General features: G+C 44.8%; 1 protein-coding gene across 3 annotated transcripts in view; it reads left to right on the top strand.

Moving 5' to 3' along the window:
• The first annotated feature begins 2,394 nt into the window (after window positions 1-2,394).
• The window catches only part of SATB2 (SATB homeobox 2), a 195,840-nt gene continuing 175,346 nt past the window's right edge, over window positions 2,395-22,888 (top strand). Inside the window, exons 1-3 of one of the 3 annotated variants that reach the window (XM_045480639.1) lie at window positions 2,395-2,505; window positions 6,096-6,177; window positions 10,540-10,767. In XM_045480639.1, coding sequence (XP_045336595.1) covers window positions 10,599-10,767 — 169 coding nt within the window. In that variant the 5' untranslated portion in view covers window positions 2,395-2,505; window positions 6,096-6,177; window positions 10,540-10,598. Of the gene's footprint in view, window positions 2,506-3,882; window positions 4,009-6,095; window positions 6,178-9,156; window positions 9,307-10,539; window positions 10,768-22,888 lie in introns of those variants that run through there. The other 2 variants (XM_045480638.1, XM_045480641.1) reach the window with 2 other exon arrangements.

Raw genomic sequence — 22,888 nt, 5'->3', positions numbered from 1 at the left:
AGTGCCCTTAGCTCGTAGCCACTACGGTGGGGCACTAGGAGCCTGGTGATGGCAAGACTGGAGAGTACGGATGGGAACTAGAACTCAGCCTGAGCAAATGGGAAGGGAAGTTGTCTGTAACCCTCTGGGAAAAGCGGGAAACGGGGCGTAAACACCCATAGCTCAAGGTTCACTCCCTCTTCAGCCAAGTGCCGACACCGTGGCGCGAGCTCAGGAAGCTAGACGAGGGTCAGGCGCTCCGGTCCCATCAGCCCGCGGGTGCGGAGGAGAGCTTGGGGCAGTGGCGGCATTGGCGCTGGGAAGGGCCGGCGGGACGCCATTCTCTGCCTGGAATGTGCAAAGGGCTGGGTCTATCTCCGAATAACTGGGCCTCCGGAAGTTACCTGGCAGAAAGCAACCCTCGAGCTGACTTTGAGTCTCGCAGTCTAAAACAAGACGAACTAAGGGGAGCTCATCGATTTTCTAAATAAAAGTGAAAAGAAGTTCTCCATAATATGTAAACACTGAGGATGTGAGCGCACAGGTTTGGGTGTGTTCCTGGGGAACTTGGGGAGCCGCCCCCTCTGCCCTCCACGGTTTGCAAACTTGAATTCTCATCGCTTTTCATTGACTAGCCTCTGACCCCCACAGTAATCTGATTCAGAAATACTCTTCATTTCGTTAGATTGACGTTGGCAGGCACGGAATTTAAGTTCAGTTAGATTTGAGCTTAATGCTTTTCGAAAAAGTCTTTTAAGCGATTTTTTTAAACTTCCATACAGCTAATGAAAACACACATATCTCTATACGATTGGAGAGAAACATGCTTAGATTGCTTTTAGATTTCTGAGATTTTGTATAGGCGCCAACAACTCCGTGGACACAGACAAATGGACTATTTGCAGTTATTATTCATGAAAGTTCTTTTATATGTTTAAGTTGAGGTATGGTTCCCAGGTGGAAAAATTCTTTACGACTAAAAACATGCTTTCAAAAAGGTTAGAAAATTGAACCAAAAATTTGGAATGCATGATAGTATAGAAGTCTTTACAGAGAACAACAGATATCACTACACTCCACCAGAATTCCAGGAGTGGAAGTCAAAATATAGCAAAAGTTGATTAAAATGCAAACTATTAGGGACGCATTGCAAATGTCTTTGTCACATCCAAAGGGAAAAAATCTTTAGAACCCTCCCTCCTTGTGCTGTACTTGTGTTGAGACGAATTGTTGTTAACATATTTCTCTTCTGAAATAACAACAGTTCACCTTTCAAAACTCTTCACCACAGAGCGACAATGACGATTGTTCTCCAGGAGAAGGACTTTTGAAACAAACAACTTCTTTCACATACTCACACTTGCACACCCCACACAAACGCACACACACACAGTTGCCGGGTTTTCTTAAACGTTGCTTTTGAATGAGAGAGAGAGAGAGAGAGAAGAGAAGAGGAGAGGAGAGAGAGACAGACTGGGAAACTCGAGCTTAGGTAACCAACGAACCCAATTACTAGGCTTTATTGATACTAAAAGGAAAAGTTCCCCTCGTAAAATTTCTCTGAGCTTATTAGTTATTTAAATCAGCCCCAGGGCTGGACGAGCGACGCCGCAGGCACCACTGTCGGCTCCTGGAGGTGAGCAGACGGCGTCCGAGTCCTGACCCGCCGCCTCTCGCTCGGCACTTGGCACCGGGGGCAAAGGCAGGCGCAGCCCGCTGAGGTGAGCCACTTGGCACGAGTGCCGGGCCTGGCACGCTTGGAGATAGCTCCGCATGGCCTACGGGTATTAGGGTTTGGAAGCGAACAGGTAGCCAGTGATGAGGGTGCGGGTGAGCAGGCCAGGCGGACACGGAGCTCCGGAACTCAGCGAGCTGGCGGCGTGGCTCCGCGGCGGGTGCGGCTGGGCACCGGCCCCTGCGGCCCCCGCGACAGCGCGGTGTTTTCGCCGCGAGGCTGGAGTCCTGCAAGAGTGCGGCTGATGGCCGCCAGGCGTGACTGCTCGGGCCTCCAGGGCTCACCCCTATTTTGTGCGGGGCTCGGAGTTTTGTAATTGGACAGGCACCAGGTGAATTTGCACCTTTCCGGGTCGTTGTCCCTTTCAGTAGCTGGCAGTCCCCAAATTGTGTGTGCGTGTGTGCGTGCGCGCGTGTGAACAGTTGAATTTATTAAAAATAAGCCCCAGCCTACCCACTCAAGTCCTCTGAGCCCGACGTGGGGACTCTCAAATCCTGACGTAGCGCCGGGGCAGCTCGAGGTGATGCCTGGCTCTGCTGGGCTTGGCCGCGGGGCCCCCAGGCAAGGCACCGCGGAGCGGGGAAGAACCGAGCTCCGGAACACCAATGTCACGGACACCCGGGCTTTAACTCGGGGGTCAAGGCTTGACGGACTAAGAGGGTTTCCGTGGGGCTTCGTGAGATGGAGAGAACAGGCGAGTCACCAGCCCAGGAAACCCTCTAGTGTCCCCGCCACTCCAGACAGCTTTGGGCCGCCAAATAGACCGACTATCCGCTTCGTCCTCTGTCCCAGTAAGTGCTTGGCACCTCGGGTCCCGCAGCAGGCTTTCTCGCTCTCTCCCGCGCTGTTCGAGAGCAGCGCGGACCTAAGGTCGCTAAACGTCGCCGGAGCTGCTAGAGCTGGCTTGGGCCGCCTCGGACCCGGCTTCCTGGGCTGGCTGGCCCCGGCTAGGGGTGGGCGAGAATTTCAGCACACAGGCTGCCCAGCCTGCAGGCTGGGGTACGGGTGGGGCGCCGTGGCCTGGACTTTCCAGGTATGCTTTTTCATTACAAGGGGTTGGGGTGCCGAGGTTCTGCCTGGCGGGCGGGTGCTTGTGTAGGGCGGTCCGGGTTTGCCTGGGCCGGGGACCTGCCCATCCCCCCCTCCCCCCGCCGCATCCTTAACCTGTGGACTTGAGGCTACGCGGAAAGGCCGGCTCGGGAAAGCAGCGGGATGAACGGGCGCCGCAGGTTTCGGCCGCAGCCCACGCGGTGGCGCTGTCGGGAGAGGATGCCTTATCTCCGGTCTGGGACCCTGGCGTTGACCCGGGGTCCGGGGCGACGGGGCCGTAAGGACGAGTCGAGGTCGCGGGGTTCTTCGCCGCTACCTTGGGCCCCGGGATTAGAGATGGGGCAGACCCCTTTCTCCTCGCTCGGTGTTTCCAGAGAGAAAACGCAGCGAGTCTGGAGCGGGATTCCGGGCTCAAACCCAGGCCGCCCGGGGGTGGGGGCGGGGCGGCAGCCGCAGCTCCTTTAGCGTTTCGTGTTGTCCCCCCTTGCCTCGTTCCCGGTCGTTTAAAGTCGATTTCTATTTTTAAAAAACTAGATTAGCGGGGCAGTCATTCTCTCCTTGAGATGCTGCAGGAGATCCAGCTATTAAGCTCTTGACTCTGAAAAAGAGTGAAAGGATTCAAGAGCTCGGGGGCGTTGTCTTGTGTCGCTGGAGTTGTGCTCGGAGCCCGCAGGCCCTCCGCCTTCCCGGGCCTCTCAACCCGCGGCCGCGGAGGAAGCACTTCCACACCTCCAAACCAAAGTCTCCCTTACCTTCAAGACAAGTCCCTTCGCTTTCCTCACCCGGGGCAGGCGGTGCCCACCCCCGACGCGTTCTCCCACCCCCGACATTTGGGGCCTCAGTGCACAGAGCTCCCAGTCCTCGCCTGAGGCAGCTCCAGGGCAGACCTTCGCGTGTCCCCTCCCGCCCTCTGGGCCTCTGCATTGTCTGTTCCCGATTCCGGATCCTCCGACCTCCTGGGTGTTCAGCTCACCATCTAACACAAACTAGTTGCCCAACACCCATCCCCAACCAGTCTTCTCCCTGGGACGCTTCTCTCCGCCGGGCCGCAGGGACTCGTTCCTTTGAGGATGGGAGCAGGACCTTCACCACCCCTACCTTAGGCGGCCCGACGGCTTCCGCACCGCTCCGCCCCCGCCCAGGCCCCAGAGCTGCTGCGGGAGCCAGGAGTAATTTATCTTTGCCTGGCGCGGGTTGGGATTGCCCGGCTCTGATGCCAAAGAGGAAGGCGTGCGGATAACGAAGTAAGTGTCCCCCGCCCCCTGCGCTCTGGTCAGTCCCCAGACGCCCCGGAGCAGTCTGGGAAAGGGCTCGAGCCCACCCTAGTTGATCTGCTCTTCTAGGCGCATTCCCCTGGGGCGTTCTGGCCTCGGGCCCTAGTCCCCTTGGCACATCCAGTTTCCAATCCAAGCCTGGGGCAGTTATGCGGTTCGTGAAAATGTTGGTCGCCCAACTCTCCCCGGACGGTCCGCGGCGGAAATTGGCTTCAGAACTGGTGTGGGCTTCATTTGAGAGAAACGATTCCCTCCCGCCCTCCTCTCGCCCCCAGCAGAGCAAGCCCGGGTTGGGTGGGGGGGTGCTGCAGGGGGGCGGGAGAGGCAGGCCTGCGTGGGTTCCTAGGAGCCATAGAAGGCTTTCGACACTGGCAATTCCCGTAGAGCTTTGCCTGTGTGTGCGAGAATGGAGGAGAAACGCGGCACAACTTCCCCGTGTTCTCTAAGAAGCAGCGCAACGCCGGGAGGGCCTCTTTGCCAGGGTGACCAGACCTGAAATCCAGGAAGCCTGGTGATGGATGCTGGGCCCTCAGAGGTCTGGGTAGTCCGGCCGAGAGCCGGTGTCCCATGCCGGGCAGCCGGCACCCTCTGCCCGGGCAGTCGGGCCTAGGCCGTCCTGAACGGTCATTGGGGAAGGAAGGTTGGCCAGAGTCAAGAGCTAGCGCAGTAGAAACCTCGGTGTGGAGAGAGAGAGAAATCAAGAAATGTCAGTAAAAGTGCAGGCCATAAAAGGAGAAGAAAGGCCTGACAAGAGATAGAGAGAAAAGGGGAGAACATGGAAATTAGAAAAAACATGCATATTTAAGCCCAGCGCATAAAGATCCGTTGATTTTTAAAATAGCAGATCTCCGTGTGATTATGAAAGACAGGCGACCTTTGACTAAATGACATATGAAAAAATTGGGGGTGGGGGAGGAGAGGGGAAGACGCGGTAGTAGATTCCTGACAAAAAACGTCAGTGAGAAGCAAGCTGAGGGATAAAAATGTCCCCCAACGTGAACTTTATGGTTTGAGCACTGGAGCAAACTATCTGTGCACAAATGCGTTTTGGGTAAAATTGTTTCAAAAAAAAGTAATGACAACCAATTCTTTTATTGAGTGTGATTTTGTTTAAAAAATGTTTGGAAGTAAACTACTTGAGGAATATAAAACGAAACCAAACAAAACTTTTGAATCATAATTTATTTAGTTTTAAAAAGTGGAAAATTTTAGCAAAAGATAAAAACGTTATTTAAAATTTCTTATTGTAAAAATTAAACATGCTGAAAATAATTGCTTACTTCAGTCGAAATTAGGTCAATACAAAAATCGTGCAGTAAAAAGCTTATGTAATTTGAAACAGAAAAGGCCTTTATTAGGGACAAAACTCAAGGGGAAAAAAACCCCCGCACACGGGGCATGTATCACAAAACTTCCTAGAATTCTCTTTTTTTAATTGAAAGAAATTTGTAAAATGTGTTACTAAATATAAATCTACAAATATTCAAAATACATTTCTAGTAATAACCCATAGATTTTGGTATTTTCCTTTATGTTAAATGCACCTTTATATGTGTTGAGTTCTTTTGCCCAAAATGATAGCTTTGTTCATTATCAAAAACGGACAAGAAACTCCACTAATGAGAAAATCAATTAATTTAAAAAGGGTGCAGAATCTGAAAACAAACTAGCCACAATGTACATTTAATTGTACTTAATTGTATACTTTATTTAAATCACCCTTCTCAGGGGTTTAATAATTTAGAATCAATAGTTCCTTTCAAAACATAATAAAATATTTACGCTTTATAAAATATTAACCCATTAACAATACCGCTGTGTTGTTTATGAGTGTGACTGAAGTCTCCTACTCATGCTGTTGACATAAGCATGTGAGGTTAGCGAAGTGATCCTTCGCAAAATGTAAATGAAGATCTTCAGACAGTGGTGTTTATAAAATAGCTCATTAATGACTTAAGATTGAATCGCTCCAACCATTCGCATCATCAGATATAATAATAGTGACGAATCAGACAGGAAAGATCCTGGCTAAACCATTTGCATTTTTTTTTTTCCAGAAGTACTGAAGTCCTAATATCACCATTTCTTCTAAGTTCCTGGACACTGATCCGGAGGAGGATTCTGCAGTTCAACACCAAGGTAAGGAAAGAAACAGCATTATTATCGTTGTTAAGATATTTGTAAGAATTGCGTCTTTCCCCATTTTGAAAATGGGCTCAAACTCTGACAGTGGTAGTTGTTTTTTGCAAAACCCCCTTCCCATTCCGACGTGAAACTACAGATTAAAAAAAAAAAAAGTTTGTTGATCAAACTTACAGTTTGTTTCTTTGCAGCCAAAAACCTTTTAGCTACCACCAGTTGGTTTACTCGAGCCACTTTGTTCTCACAGACTTCGAATTGTGCATTTTCTCTAACCCGTTCGCTCAGGGAAGTGGGGGAGATGGGATCTGGGGAATAAAAAGCAGGGAAAAGAAAATGCTGCCTAAAACTCCCAGGGTGGCTCCCCGAAGATTTACTATCAAGCCTCACTTCCTTTCTCGGCTGGGCTCCGACAGCCTCCCGGGTCGCCTAGGACTCCTTTGGAACTTGGTGGGCGGCGCCTGGGTGCGGGATTCTCCAGGATCTGGGCGTTGAGACAGAGGCCGGGGCAGGTTTAGTTTCTGGGACCCTTTCTCTTCCAGAGGCTCCCCCGCCTCCCAGGCCTCTGCTTTTGAGGGAATGGCTGCGCGCACGCCGCCCACCGGGTAGGTGCGGCGAGTGGACGGCGGCCTACCTCCGGGCACACTAGGCTGACGCGGCTTCCCCCTGTCTGTGCACCAGCCCAAGATTTCCAGAATTACCACCCGAGCGCGTTTCCCAAAAACGAATTTAGTTTGGCCCTCTGGCGCCGCCGTACAGCCAACACTTCTTAAGGGGGACTGGCGGCTCAGGCAGCGAGGTGGTTGGGAGTCCTCCGGGTTCGGGGGGTTTAGGTAGGAGACACAAGGTGTGCGGTAGGGATTGGCGGTGCCGCCAGCAGAGGGGCTTCACTGGCCTCAAGGCGGGCGGGGACGCGTCCTCATTTTCCCGCCACAGGTCCGGACTGCGAGTGTAAGCCGGCGCCCGAGGCGGCTTGCGGGGGCCGCGGCCCCTGCCCACGTGCTTTTCTTTAAGGAGGTCCCGCGCCCAAGCGGGACCTCAGGGACAAAAGCGCGGACGGAGCTCGGCCTGCTCGGCTAGTGCTCGCGCCACCTTAAATGAACACCGCGGCTGGAGTCGGGCTGCGGGCGGCTGCGGCCGCGGGAGTCGGCAAAAGTTTGTGGCTCAGTTACACCTTCGCGGGACCTGCTGTGGACGCCCCCGCGCGGCCTCCCCCGGGACGAGGAGACCGGGTCCTCACCGCACACTCTGCCCGCGCTCGAAGCCTAGTGCCTGAGCCGCCTGGGGTCCCAGGAGTCCCAGACCCGCAGCCGGAGGACAGGCAGCCCCACCGCCCTCACTGCCTCCGCGTCACGGCCTCCAGGCGGCCCGGGCTGAGCTGCTCGAGATGTCGCCGGCGCTGCGAGCGCTCCAGGGACATCATCCAGGGATGCCCCCCGCCCTGCGCCCCCCACGCAGCCCCCTCTCCTGTCCCACCCGCAGCCCGGCGGGCAGTGCTGGTACTCCTGCCACTCAGGACACCCGGGCTATTGTTCTGGACCCACAGCCGCGTCGGCTCTGAGAGAGAAGCGGCCTTCCCCGCGCGTGCGGCGGCGCGGCGGGCCCGGACGGCCAGCTCTGCGCGAAGGGGGAGCTCACAGGCATCGGGAAAAGTTGCTCGGAGGGGCGGAGGCGGTGGGTGGTGGGCGGAGGCGGTGGGTGGGGGAGGCGATAGCCCTCCTATCTCCAAAGTCGAAAGTACTCCGCGCACTTAGCCGAACCGGGAGCCGAGGCAGCCGTGGTTGCCTACTGCGCGTCGGTCTGCGCCTCCGCCGGGAAACGAGGCAACCAGCGCCTGCCGTGTCGCCGCCGCCTCCGCGCCGGGACGAGTGCGCCTCGGGGCTGGGCGAGGCGGCCGCGCCCTGGACCCGCCACAAGGAGGAGGACCAGACCCGAGCCCCAGCGCCCGCCTGCACCCGGGCGCACCCACCGGCCTCGGCCACCGCCTCGCGCGGCACTCGGTTCTCTGCCATCGGTCCTCTGCCGCCCGACGCGCGCGGTCCTCGCCCCACCTCTCTGCCACCGCCGACTCTCCCCTTCCTTCTCTACCCGCCTCCCTGCCTCCCACCCGCCCCTCGCCAGTCCCTTCTGCCTCCTCCGCAGCCCCGCCGCTGTTTGGGTCGCCGGGCTCACAGCGATTGATTGATTGATGTTTAATTTCCTGCCAGGCGGGGCCCCCCTCCCCCCGCAACCTCCCCAGCCCTCCTCCCCGCCCCCCACTCTCCTCCTTCATTGCGGTGGACCAGTCTGGCTTGGGTTTAGATCTTTCCCCCCCAACCTCCATCCCGAAATAACCCAGAGACTTCCCCTACCCCCACCCCAAATTATTATTTTGAAGGCGCTAGATTTGGGGACGGAAAGGGGGAGGGGGAGAAATCGGAAACCGAGGACAACCCAAAAGGACTCACTTTGCCTGATGACTCAACGCAACTAATAATCATCTCCCTCTCAGTGTATCTCTCTCTGCGGCTTGTCAGTGAGTCCGGCTCCGGCTGCTGGCGGCGGCGGCCGAGAGGGGAGAGGCTGGAGGTGACAGCTTGGGCAGCCGCCGCGTTTCCTCCCGCGCGCGGTCCCGGGTCCCTGCGCCTTCTTGGCTCTGGGTGACACCGGCCCTAAGGCTCCGGCCGCGCCTCCTCGCGAACTAGCAGACCTGCGAAGCGGCAGCACCGGCCCGCCTCCGCCTCCTCCCAGTCCTCAGCCCTTTCTCTCCAGAACGGGTCTCCTTCCCGAAGGTGTGAAAAGGCTTTTTCAGCCTCCTTCCCTCTTTTCCCCTCCTCCGCCGTCTCCTCCCCCGCTCGCTCGGGTGCCCCTTTGGAGGAACCCTCCTTTCCCTCTCCTCCTCCTCCCCCTACCCCCCTCCCCCCCCCCCAATCATCATCATCATAACAACCATCTCTGCACTAGAAGACACCCTGACCCAGGACCTTAAACGTTAGGACCTGGGAAAGAGGAAAAGGGGAAGGAGTAAAGAGGAAAGAAGACTAGGAGAACACTGCAAGGCGACGCACCAGAAACTTTCCACCCTGGATTCTCTACTTTTGCTCCATGGACAGAGCCTCAGCCAGCCAAGTTACAGACAGACCGTGAGCAGTAAGTACGCCGGGCGAGGACTCCCACTCCAAGCTCGGGAGTTCGGGCAAAGCCCCGGGTCCGGCTAAGTTCCCTCCCGGCGGCGCTCGCCCTCTCGGACAGCGTAGCAGAGGGAGTAGGGCAGCCGTTCCGCTCTGTCTCTGCATCTTTCGCGTCTCTCCTCTCACCTCCCCTCTGCCACCCCCACCATGTCTCCTTGACACGCGGCTTCTCCCACGGCGAGACCGCCCGCGAGGATTCCTAGCGCACTTTGTTGTGCAGGGTTTCTGCTTCTCGGGGATGTCAGTGACAATGTGAGTGCAGTTTCATCAGGTGTTTCCTCCTCTTCTGCCGCCCCCCCCCCCCCCGCCCCAAATCCAGGGGTGCCGAGATCTGCGGGTTCCTTGAGGAGCGCGCTGCCAGCCAAGAGACCCAGAGGAAAACTTTTTGGAGAAAATTTTAAATTGGGGTTGATGAAGGTTGCTTCTTAACCTAATAATTTAGATGCTTTTTGCTTTTGTGTTTTATGCTGAAGAGCTTTTTAAAAAATCACTTAGGATCGGAAGAAGATAAGAACATTCCAAAATAATGATTGTAGCCCCCCTCCATTGTGATGAATGTTATTCTGGAGAGTATTCTGGTGAATACCTCCAAATGTTTTGGGATGCTTATTAATGTGGAATGAGGGTTGGTTTTGTGCAAAGTGTGTTTGTGTCTCAAGACTTGCTCGGTAAAGATAAAAAGCAGGGATTCAAGGAGTCCTTAAGGCAGGCCTTTGGCTCCTAACCCGCCATTCACGGCACATTCATCATGTGGTTAATTCGGCTTCTTTCGGACTTGTGTACATCCCCTATCCCTTCCTCGAGTGGGTGAGATGCCTTTTTATGAAGGTCACTTCTTCTGCAACCGTGACCCCCACACGGCGAGGCTGTCTCATCTGAGAACGGCGTATGCCAACCCTGTCCCAATGAATGGGCCACTTCTGGGCGCCCCTGGGCGCTGGCCTGGTAACTGTCACCGAGGGCTAACTTCTGGAGAGCAACTGGGCAGTGTCGCAGCACCTCGAGCTTCCTTTGGCCGCCCAGTGTAAGGTGGGGACCCGCTTCCCGGCTCGGGCCCCTCGGGCAGCGTGGGAGGAAGTTTGTGTGGCTTGGTGCAGCGCTCTGCCACTGGCCTGAACGTCTATCACGTGTGTGAGCGGTTTTCCCTCTTTTTTTTTCCCTCCCCCTTCCCTCCCCCCCGCCCCCTCCCTAGGTCCCTGCGCGTTTTATTGCGACCTGCCGGTGGGAACTTTGTCTCCGAGTCGGAGCAGCATGGAGCGGCGGAGCGAGAGCCCGTGTCTGCGGGACAGCCCCGACCGGCGGAGCGGCAGCCCCGACGTCAAGGGGCCTCCCCCGGTGAAGGTGGCCCGGCTGGAGCAGAACGGCAGCCCCATGGGAGCCCGCGGGAGGCCCAACGGCGCCGTGGCCAAGGCCGTGGGAGGTAACAGCCCGGAGCGGGGAGGCGCGCGCAGCCCCGCGGCCCGGCGATAATGGCCCGGGTGTCAGGGTTCAGGTTGATTAGGCGCTGTCGCGGTGTAGGATTACAGGAAGTGAATTCCAGGTTGCCAAATAATGCCCCCGTCGCCTCTCATCTGCAACTGGTAGCTTCATGTAGAGTTAAAACAAGAAAGTGGTTTACCCAGAGGGTGGCATTTTTTGGGCACTTTGCCACTGTGTGCTGAGGTGTTGGCAGGTTTATGTCACAGCCAGCTAACTGTTTCTAGATTTTCCTAGAGAGCTTTTTAGTGATTTAACTCTTTTGCTTTGCCTCAGAGTATCTGTTGTAGAGATGAAGTTGAGGTGCGATCGCTTTTGTGGACTAGTCTTTAATGCCCAGGAGCAGGAGTGTTGGTGTTACTTTGTAGTTAGGACAGTCCTTCGAGATAAATTAGTAACAACTGGGAATATTTCCTGCCACAGTTCAAGTGGGAAATAAAGAAGCATCATGAAATCTGCCAGGCCCTTAGAAGCTTTAAGGTCACCATTTTCTAAACAGTTTAAAGTCCTACGCGTTTGTAAGTTTGTTATGAATTACAGCAGAACAGGTAAAAAATAGCAAAGTAGTCCTAATGGCTACATGCTGTTTACCTTTCCAAGCATTTAATATTATTTAAAGAAAACTTTTTGGAGATTTTACTACTTAAACAACCCCTTTCCTTTAATGTGGTCAGGAAAAATAATTTTATAAAGCGATATGTAAGAAAGTTAAATATTATTAAAATATGTTGAGGCTTATGTGCTGTTTGCTTAGTTGTTTTGGCATACAAAATGCACAATTCAATATGGCATGCAGTTTTTTTGTGTTTGAGATAAATCACTAGTTTAAATCTTTTTTGCTTCTAGAGGTTTCCCCCCTAATATTTTCAGCAGTAGTTTACTTAACATAATTCTTTATATGAGCCCACCTGAAATGATACAAAACCATGGCAAAACTTAGTGATAAACTCCAACCCCATGTTCCAAATAGCCATAGTCTGTATTTCAAAGTAAAGACTTAAGTCTAAACGTCCATACCCTTTTAAAGAGTTAAAAGACATTTTATAAAATAACACGTTTCTATTTTTACTTAGTTTGCTATTATTATTTCTTCACCATAGACATTCAGAATGGATTGCCTTAGTTCCTTAAATTAATCATCTCCCTTGAGAAGCACCCATTCTCACAATTTTTAAAGCTTTAAAAAGTGATTTGGCTATACATTGTGGCTTATGCACCTTTTATTTTTAGGGGCTTAAAGATACACTTCGATGAAGCAAAAGAAAACTTGATAGTTCTGTGACCCACTTTTTAAAATTTGTGTTTATTGTGTTATCTTGAGACTGGAACAATAACTTCAGACTTTTTGTGACATATTTTAGTATATGCATATGAGAAAGAAAAACTTATAGCAAATATGGTAAAACCAAGTGTAAGATGATACAAGTGCTGATACTATTTGATTGAAAAACTTGGAAATCATTGGAGGAGGAGATGTGTTCTCAAAGTGGCCTTATGCATAAAGAAAAAACTTGGACATAGAATTTTGGTTTCTTTCTGAAGACCTGCTAAAATTCACTGAATTGAAAGAAGTCTCTAAACATTTTAGAAGTAATTGTTAACAATTGTGATTCCTTAAAAAAAAAGTGTTTTCTTTATTCCTACATCATATTGAACTGTGAAAGAAACTCCCTAATTTTGTTGACCAGGAATACCTAAATTTAGTGTGAAATAGTGGTAGCATTTCTTATTTTCTGAGACTATAATTCACATTTGACCACTTATTATAAATCTGGTATAAAGTGAAATTAAGTCTTCAAGAGGAATAATAGGTTTGTTTCAACAAGCTGCTTTCGTCACTTTTACTGAGCTTTAATGTAGTAATATCAAAGGCCTTATTAGTTGCTTTCCAAAGTGAAAATAGAGATGGTATTAGCTTGTCTCAGTAAGTACTGTGTTTAATACTTAATAGTGAAGTGGTTAAAAGAGTTTACATATGGTGGGTTTTAAAAAAAATTATAGAGAAATATTGTATTCTGTATAGCATAGTAGATTATTTAGAAAGATTTTAATTTAGAAAACTTTAAAATATAAGCACATAAAATTTTGACAGTGTAAAGTTTTTTATTGAATGTTAATATTTTTGGAGGGGTTTAAGTTTATATGGTTTCCTAATGTATGTTGAGCTGGTAACAATTTCATTTCTTTGTAACTTTTAATCATGTATATAGATGGGAGAAAAGCAAAGCCTTTAAAAAAATTTAAAATTTTTAAAAATGTTTAAAATACATTTCTAGTTAGAAGTTCTTTGTCATTGAAAGACTTTTTTTTTTTTTTGAACAGGTTAAGTATAAAATAGATTATATTTCTATCACCCTACCTTCTTTTGTTTAAATTTTCTTTATGAAGCAATATAATAAACATAGACAACTACAAAATATTTATAGCTCTATATCATTTATTACCATTTTCAGATATATTGCAGTCTTGTCAATGTTATGGAGATGGTTTAAAAATAGGGCTCAAAATTTGATAGGACGCATTTGTTAATCTTTAGTGATTCTCTTTCTTAAAAGCTTTCCCCCTAAAAATGGGGAGATCATTAAGTCAATTGGTTGCCCAATAATATGGCAGTTTATCTTCCTGCTTTTGATAAACAGTGAGGTGAATAAATGTTTCTGAATGCCTTAGTTGTAATAGTAAATTCTGTTGCCCTTATTCTACGGTTTTAGACAGAGAGTTTGGTATGTTTTTTGGTGAGAATGTGTTTGTTAAAAAAAATTATTTTAGTGTCTGGATTTGACTAGTTGAGGTGGTAGATACACTATCACAGTCCTCAAGGTTGCGTTTTAATAGGGGACTTAAAAGTTAGTGTGCTGTTTACAATGTGGTTAGCTTTAGAAGACTATTAGAACATAGATCAGTTTTGCTTTGTCTTTCCAACACCTTCTAGGATGTGTTTGTTCTTATCTAAGTTATGTTTTAAAGCATGTATGTAATAAAGTAAGTGCTCAGATGTGTATGACAGTCAGCTTTTATAGAAAGTCCCTAGGCAAAAAAAAAAAAAAAAAAAAAAAAAAAAAGGCTAATATCTCTTTAAAAAACATAGGAAGGCTGGGAGAGAGTTTAGAGCAAGCAAGAGCACCGTGGTGTTGACAGCTTTATATCCCTGCTGGGTAACATTCACTTACTAGAATTGGCGTCCCCTCTCAGCTAGTAATTCACTCCATAAGGATTTTGAAAAAGGATGATTAATGGTGGGGAAATTTATATTTGTGAAATTGTTGATTAAAACTTACAGATCTATTTGAAGATTTAGAAAAAGAAAAGATTATTAAGGGTGACGAAAATATGAATCAGATGATCCTTTTTGCCACCATTAACATAAGTACCTAAAAGGTTCTGCTGTGTGTAATGCTTCAGCCACGAAACCTACAGCATAAAATGAAAGTGATGCCAATCAAGTTTGCAGAGGAAGCGAAGCTCTCTGCTTTCCTCCTGGACTGCTGAAAGGCGCTGGCCAGTTGTGCTTTAATAGCAATAAATTATTGTGCTTCATTCATTGTTAACACAAGCATTTTCATTTTTAAATGTTTGGCTTAAAGAAAAACTTTCAGACAGCTTTATTTAAACTGAATGAACAGCGCTTGAGTATACCAGATGGTGTATTTGCTGATAGGAGGCATTAAACATCAGAAATCTTTTTGATATTTTTCATTTTCCTATGAATTTTGATCATTTTTTTTTTTTGGTGTTAAATGTTCTAGGCTTTTGGGGGGAAAATGTTTGAACACCGTGAATATCTTTTAGAGATAGTTGCTGTTTTTTGAAAAAATTTCCTTTTTTTTTTCCTGAAAAATAATTTGTTTTTAAAATCATGATTTAATCTTGTTGAGGAATTGTCTGTTAAAGTTGTCTTATAACTAGTTGACCCAAAGTAGGCCTATTCTTCTTGCTAATAGGCAGCCCTTTGAAGAACATAACTGTCTTGTTACAAGGGGAAAAAAATCATTATGCAATACACACTGATGTATTCAAATAGGGAAGCAAATGTGATCACGATTGTTGGGCAGGGCCTCATTTAGAGCTGAACATTGTCTACAACAACAGTTAGTTTAATTGTCTACATGTGGAACATTTCCTTTTAGATTAAAAGAAATGCAGTTCAGGTCAGGTGCAGTCACCATATTAGCAGTGTAGGCAGACATTTTACTCTTTGAAGGGAGTACAGCTACGAAAGAGTATAGATATTGATGTATTGAAATGTATAAAATAGTTGGAAATTTAGACACATATTGTCAACCTGGGTAAAATGACGAAAACCCATTAAATTCATTTTAGCCAAGGATGAACACCATTATGCTTGTAAGGAGGCCTCATGTTATTACTTCCAAAGAGAAAAGATTGTATTTCCCTTTTACATTCTACTTTTTTTTTTTTTTTTTTTTTTTAAGGGTTTGAGATCTTTTAAATAGAATGAACTTAGGCTTTGGGGTCATCCAACAATCTAGCATGTCCTCTGTAGTTTTGCTGAGGTAGAAAAATAGCCCTTTTCTAAAGTGTTTTTAGTCCTTGGCCTGTTATTAAAATAAAGATATACTTGGTTAAAAAAATATATGCAATGGAACATACACATTAAACAGAACATAGGGTATCCGCCCCTCAAAGTCCTGAGCATAATTTGATGTTTCAAGTAATTTTGGAAGCCTTGTGTTCCATCAGCAGAAACCCACTGACCATTATATACTCAAGATCATCTGCAATGAAATGTGTGTGTATGTGTGTGTGTGTGTTGGAACTACATAGATGTCCCTTAAGACATTTGTTTTTTAACCCCTGTAGAAAATAAGCAATATAATCTTTTCCCAGGGGGTTGTGACTAGTAGAATCAGTCTGTACGTCTTAGATATCTTGTATATATATTATATTTATGTATATATAAAAAGACTTATTATCATTTATTAGAGGTCTAGGAATATGAATTTGAATTATTTTAAGAATATGGAAATCAGTTTTAGTCCAGGAAAGGCAGGGTAATTATTTGGTATATCTGGCAAAATATATCTCATAAGCAGTCAAGTGTAGTGGTTCTACTTTGATAATTTAAAACCTTTAGTTTTCTTTTTTTGAAAAGAGACTTCAGTGTAGAGACTTTACATGCATTTGTAAAAAAGACATTAACAGGGCTAGATGAGTTCTAAACTCTATTATTTTTTAGGTCATTTTAGAGAGTTTAGGTTTCTGTTGCTAAAAAGGAACCTATTCTTCACCATTAACAAAGTTTCTTGTAACTAATAATCTCACATTAGGTAAATAAAATACGTTCATAATTTGTTTTTGTTTTTTTTTTTTCAGGAATCTAAACTTTATCCCACATAGCATGTAAATTAATAAAAAATCCTCTATCTTCTTTTATTTAATAAGTAGAGTTTTTTTTTTTTTTTTTTTTAAACCTATGTAACTAATGTGTGGTAACATAGTGGTTTTTGCTGTCTTCCTTACAAGAGTGCTGAGATACAATGGCATTTTGGAACATATTTAAAGATGGAGCATTTGACAAAAGTTGTATGTGTAACAGTTTGTCAGTGAAAAGTGACAAGTGGGGAATGACAAATGAAATGTTGGCATCATCACTCTTTATTTTGATAAAAATGTCTCAATTTGCAGTGATATAATACTGTTTCATATTATTTCATGAGTTGTGTGAGATGCATAAGGGGAATTTAGATTTTGTGAACGGAAAATTAGCAGCCCAAACTCTCTTTTCAGAAGCTTTGGCAGCACGTTTCCCCACCCCACCCCCTACTCCCCAAAAGTAAGAACAGCAGTGAAATATTGGATCTAACCCATACATTTTAACTCATTATTTTTTAAGAAAGAAAGAAAGAAAGAAAGAAAGAAAGAAAGAGAAAGGAAAAAGAGAAAGAAACAAGTGAAAATGGTTTCAAGTAGAAGACCTTTATGCGTAGCTCAACAAATGAAGAGAGTTAGCCTTTTTTGCTTCCATTCTTTTCTTTATAGTGATTTTAAAATGAGTGATTTCCCTCTGCTGACTTTGATTATGTGGGGCCTTTCTCACTTCCAATCACCACTGCTCTCTAGCATTAATTTAGGGTGCCAATAAAGAGAGTTGTGAATTCCTTTTATTTTAAAGTGCAATAGAGGTTTGAGAATGTCTATGTGTTAAAAATGGATTTTTATATACAAAGGATTCATCATCCTACTACTTACGGGTAACGCGATAGATATTTCAAAGTCCAAGTAGATGGCCCTGAGAGGAATTGAGGTATGAGTTAAAACAAAAGCCAGTTGAGTACTTACAGACTTCCAAAAAGGCACAGACGGAGCCCCTATAGCGTGTTATTTTCCATTTTCTGAAGTCACATTGGTTCCCGTATTGTCAGTGATCAGCCAAACATTTATTTTCTTCTTTTGCATGAAACAAGCCTCACAAGCACTTCATGCTACACAGTGTTTATGTAAAAATGTTCCATGGTGGAGTTTTCAAAAGCATGGAACTGTATCTCTGTAATTTTGTTGTTGTTGTTGTTTTCAATTAGCAGAATTGTTTTGCTGTTTAATAGCAAGTGATTTTAAAAATTGTGGCAAAATCAGTATAATTAAGTGAAAGCCTACATCAGAAATTGTCTTCCACCACTTCTGTCTTTCTCTTCTCACCTACAAAGTTTTACTTCTTCCAGAGTTTTTTTTTTAAAAACTAGGTAAAAACAACCTAATATGGAGTAAATTGCCTTAGACATATAATTATGGCAGTGGGGTTTATGGGATGTATTTTTTCCATTTTCACTGATGTGTGTACCTTTAAAACTTAAAAAATAAACTAGTGAATATTTTAGTTACTAGTTTGGCAAATGCTTAAGATGAAGAAAAAAAGCATTAATAGAAATTTCAAGAATTTGAACCTTGCAATGAAGTTATCAGCAAATTAGGGCAGTCATATTGTACGAAGAATGTTCTTTATTTGTGGTTATGACACATTAGGATAGTAAAACTCTAAGGGAAGTAGATTTCAATTTTAGTTGCTCACGGTATAAGGCAAATTTGGATCTGCCCTTCACTAGTTGTCTTATCATTGGAATGGAGTTCTGTCTTAGCACGGTGGGTTATTAAACGATAGCATTTAACATAACAACAAAGATTAGAAAGTTCAGAGGAAACACTGCAAGCTTATCAAAAAGTATGCATTTCACACCAGACTGTTTGGTGCCCACTTATGGTTACACAGTTACTGAAATGTGCCCAGCAGCTCAGAGACTTTATGTGTTGAAGACTTGCACAGATATGAAAAAAAAAAAAAAAAAATTAATAAGACTCTGATTAGAGCAAGTGTTTCCAAAGCACTAAGATTTAACAGAGGTGATTTGCATTTTTCATAGAAACAATTTTAATTTCATCACATTAAGCAGAGATATCTTTTTCTTTCTTTAAAAAAAAATTGTTTTTTACTTGTTTTTCTATTTGGCTGGAAAACGAGTGTATCAGTTCTTTTATAACTGAATATGATTGATTTTCATATTTCCTGATTGGTCCCTGTGTTAAAATTGCATATTTTTATTGCATTTGTTCCAATTCTTTATATGTATAAGGAAAGGCAAAATTGATAGTTTATTAGGAAAACGCATTCATGTCAAAACTGTTTACATAGCAGTGTTTTCAAAACATTATATTTTTTTGGTTAACAGAACAAGAACTTTCTTTTATCATAATCCAAAGATGTGAACAGAGCAGCATGATAAATGTCTCTTTAAGTGTCGTAGTAAAAGAAAATGACTTGCCTTCTGAGGCAGTGGAGAGTTTATGTTGTTTTGGACCCATTTCCCAAGCAGTGATCGAAAACAGATTACAATAACAATTATACAGTCAGAAGATGCAATATCCATTTCTGCTTTAATTGAGTGAAAGAATAATAAAAACATCATTAAGAAAAATGAGGTGGACCTGTCACACAATGTACAAATTTTTAGTCTTGGAGAGGATGCAGAATAACTGAAATGCTTTTCACTTACTTTGCTGTGTTTATTAGCTAAAATCTGTTTTGGGAGAGACCATTTTGTTCTTTCTCCTCCCTGGGAAGTTCCTAAAGGAGCCCCTGAGAGGTGGTTGCTCAGGAGACAATTAAAAGTGCTCATTGATTTTGTCTTTATATGCAGTTTGAGAAGGGCAATCACATTTTCTTATATTCTACCTGAGGTATAACTCCCTTCCCCCACCTTTCTTTTAAACCTCTGTAAATGAAAGACAAACATGATGACTGTTTCTCCAATGACGGAGCTCTCCCTGGTAAAGGTTAGGTGTGATCCTGGACCTGCTGTTCCTCCTCTGGAAGGCATAACCAGGCTGAAGGGGGAGAGAGAGTTGAAGGTGAATAATGAGCACCCGTATTTCTTCTCAGCACACATGGGGTCGGTGGGGGGACCCTGAGTTTCCATGTGTACACATCACTGACATTCACTCAGGCAGCATAGACTGTCACTTGAGATATATAGGCTCTGGCCTCCATTGGCCATCATCGGAACCATTATTAAGTCCATGATCCTTCACACTGCTCAGCCTCCCTGCCTCTTTCCCCAGAGTGGAGCTTCTGGCAACTCAGAGTGAGCTGGCCGGCAGCAGCCAAAATCAGTGGCTAGTTTTCTTTCACTCTGGGCTGTATTTCTTACTCTATTCATAGAAACTGTGAGCTCCTGGCAACTTTGGTGATGACAGTGGACTTAGCCAGACAGTGGAGTTAACCCCTGCTCATTGCGGGGATACTAAAACCACAAACAATGTTGGCCATCAGAGTATTTGGAGCCCAAAGTTTGGACACCTTAACAGAGTTAGAGGAGAACATTTCTTTGATTGTAGCTAAGAATTTTCTTGGGTTCAATATTTAAAAATCTTTCTGAGAATGTTAAAATGAAAGGAATAAGATAGGCAGTAAACCCTTACTGGTGGAGGTCTCATAATCCCAGAACTGTCCCAAGCATAATCCCCTTTAGAGTGGAATTTATATCAAACAGCTCAAAAGGCTTTTTTGTTGTTGTTTTGTTTTGTTTAAATTCAGTTCAGAGAGTCTACTTAATAGCACCTTCATTAAAATACTTTTGTCAGCAAAGGGTTTTTCAATTTTAGCATCTACATAACCTAACAGCGGCAACGAATGCCACGAGCTTTAAGGGTCTATTAGTGGTTCTGTTTTTTTCTGGACTTTATAATTTAAACCTAAACATTAATTCTGGGTGGAACTTGGCATAATGTCTTTTTGCCTTGGAGGGAATTTTTGTTGTACAATTAAAAAAGTTTTTTTCTTTTTTTGTACAGTCTCCTTCTCCATGCCTCCCCTTCCCCGAGTAAATAGCAGTTAAATAGTCAAAGTCTTAAAAGGGCTTATTTAAATAATAAAAAAAAAGATTGATTATTTTAGGTGAATTTAACAATTTTCCATTAGTTCACACTGTAAACTAGTGCTTTTGATATTAACAAGAAAGACCTGTGGGGCTGATAATGCAATGAAAATATTTTTCCTCTTTCTCTTTCTCATGTATGAAAGTTATGTGGTAAAATTTTTAATAAAATCCTATTTGATGACTCTTGAAACTTATAAATCAGTTTCAGGTCTTTATCAGAAGGGGAGAGACAAAAAAATTCTTTATTTTATGTCACCTGAAATTGTAGCATTGACTAGAAGGAAAGAAGTTGGAATCTCACTGTTAAACAATAAAGTGCCTGAATTCCCCAGTAGTAGGTATTTTGGAAAATTAAAAATGAGTATTTTCTGAACATTAGTACCGTATTAGAGTTGAACTATTATAGGAATCTGATTACAAGGTCATTGTGAAATTAAAAACAAGTGAGGAAACTCTGCAAGGACGAATCGTCCTCATCTGAACCCCAGAAGGCATGCTGCATGCTAGTGAAGGTGCATGCTGGAGAAGAGTGTTCACGGAGTGGGGCTAAGCCAGGGTACCCCTGAAGCTTTGTCTGGTGTTCAGTTTCCCAGGCTCCATTCAGACAAGGTTTTGTGCTATAGATGTGGCAGGTGTGGTATTAGAAGACTGAACACCCTTTATTTTCGAGGGGGTATAAGAGGAGCAAATTGTTCTCTGAAAGTAAGTTATACACACATTTAAGACCCAAGTAAAGGCACTTTACAAGAGTAAATAAGGTGATCCTGATTTTTTTTTTTTTTTTTTTTTTTCCCTTCTCAAATGAAGCTCCAGGTAACATTCAGCAAAACTAACTCTTTTTACAGGCCCATTCATATAGTCAGTTTGGGCCTTAAGCACATTTTTACAGCTAACTTATAAACCCCGCCCAAACTGGAGCTCACCACTGAAGGCCTGCCAGTGCTGTCACAAATGGCCATTAGTTCCCAAGAGACTTTGAGGAGAATCAGAACTGTACGAAAACTATAGCAAGAACCATTTTGCTTGCATGTGTTTTTTTTTTTTTTTTTTTTTTTTTTACCATCATGACAACAATGTCGGGGTTGGGGGGCAACCTGCATGTTCAGGACTGATACTGTATGCTCTCCCTTGGAAATGTATAGAATTCCAATTAGCACAGGGTCAGAGTATAAATGTACCTCTTTTCACACTATTCCAAGTGGTTAGTGGAAAACAAGCTGCAAAGTAATTCCCTTGGCCCCCCAATAAAAAGATTTATAGCAAAATAATTCTCAGCCCCATAATGGAACTGTTGTAGGTTTGTGTTTGATATTTATAAAACCGAAATACAGTCCATGTACCCAAACTAAGCGTTTATTGTAAACAAGTTAACTGCCAAGAGCTTATATTCTGTCAAACATAATTATATTGAAGATTGATGTATAGCTGGAAAACAAGTTTGAGGGAGACAGTTCTCTTTACCCAAGGAAAGCCTCTGGGGTCCAGCTCTCTTTTCCCTTTGATAGAACTCACGAAGTCGTCTTTGTTGTCGCCAGCCTCTCAGATATATAATAAACACGGGCTTGCTCGTTGAAAACATATCATTTGTCCATCTTACTTCTGTTAACAAAATAAAGAGATGCATGTATATTCACGGGAACTGTTAGGTACAGTTTCTTTCATCTTCATGTAGATGCGGGCAGTGGTGGTACCAAGATGAAGTGGCCGCTCTTACCATGACAAGCAGGGCACCATGGCCACACTGGAGTTCACCCCAGAAGGAGCCCCTTTCTCCTTTAATGTGGATTTTGAAAAAAAAATCTTAAGACTCGTCCTTCTGTTATTTCGTGTTGAGTTTGTGAGATTGGGTCTGCTTTGAAACTGTGGCCTTTTCGGGGTGGGGCAGAGGCTACATAAATATGCTTGATTTTGTGGCTCCAGTTATTTGAGAGTTAAAGAAATTATGAATCCAGGGGATCTAGAAGTGGAATCGTTGAGACTGAGATGTTTCATACCTGGGATTACCCCAGATTTAAAAAGGTGCACTACTCTACCAGGGTCTTTTGCTTTAATGAAGGTAGAAAGTTGTATTGTCCTTTGTGATTTATCATTTATCTTTTTTTTTTTTCTTCCTTCCCCTGGGAGGAAAATAACTTTGGGCTTGGATGACACTTCTCAAAGATTGTTAAAAGCAGAATAACATTCCTCCTATGGCTGGATGATATCATTTGGATAACATTAAGGATGAAAATAAGATCTTCATGGATTTATATGTTGTGGCTTAAGTGATCTCTTTAAGTTTTTAAATATTAAATTTGAAATTTTCTCTTGGAAATTATATAAATTACAAAGGGGATGTCTTAGACTCATAAAGTGAAAAAATAATATATGAGTTTTCTCTGTTCTCTTTTTCTCGTTTAAGTGATTGCTGTAAATTGCGGAGGTACATATATACCTAAAATATCTTGTCTGGGAAGTATTCCATCAGTGGGGACCTGAGTTTCCCCAGTCTGTATGCTGGGTTTTATTAACTTCATCTCAGTCACAATAATAATATCCTATGTATTGCAATCCAGACATCTCAGTGTACCCTTAGGGAACTGCAGAATACACACTATGCTTTTGACTTTCTTGATCTCTCCTTGTGTTCTTTTCTTTTTCTTTCCCCAGTGTTAGTCCTTTCCAGGGCTTGGTTGC

Source organism: Leopardus geoffroyi, chromosome C1 (genome assembly GCF_018350155.1).
Source record: "Leopardus geoffroyi isolate Oge1 chromosome C1, O.geoffroyi_Oge1_pat1.0, whole genome shotgun sequence".
In the NCBI taxonomy this organism is placed as follows: domain Eukaryota; kingdom Metazoa; phylum Chordata; class Mammalia; order Carnivora; family Felidae; genus Leopardus; species Leopardus geoffroyi.
The sequence above is the reverse complement of the archived record's forward strand: the minus strand, read 5'-3'. Positions and strand labels throughout refer to the sequence as shown.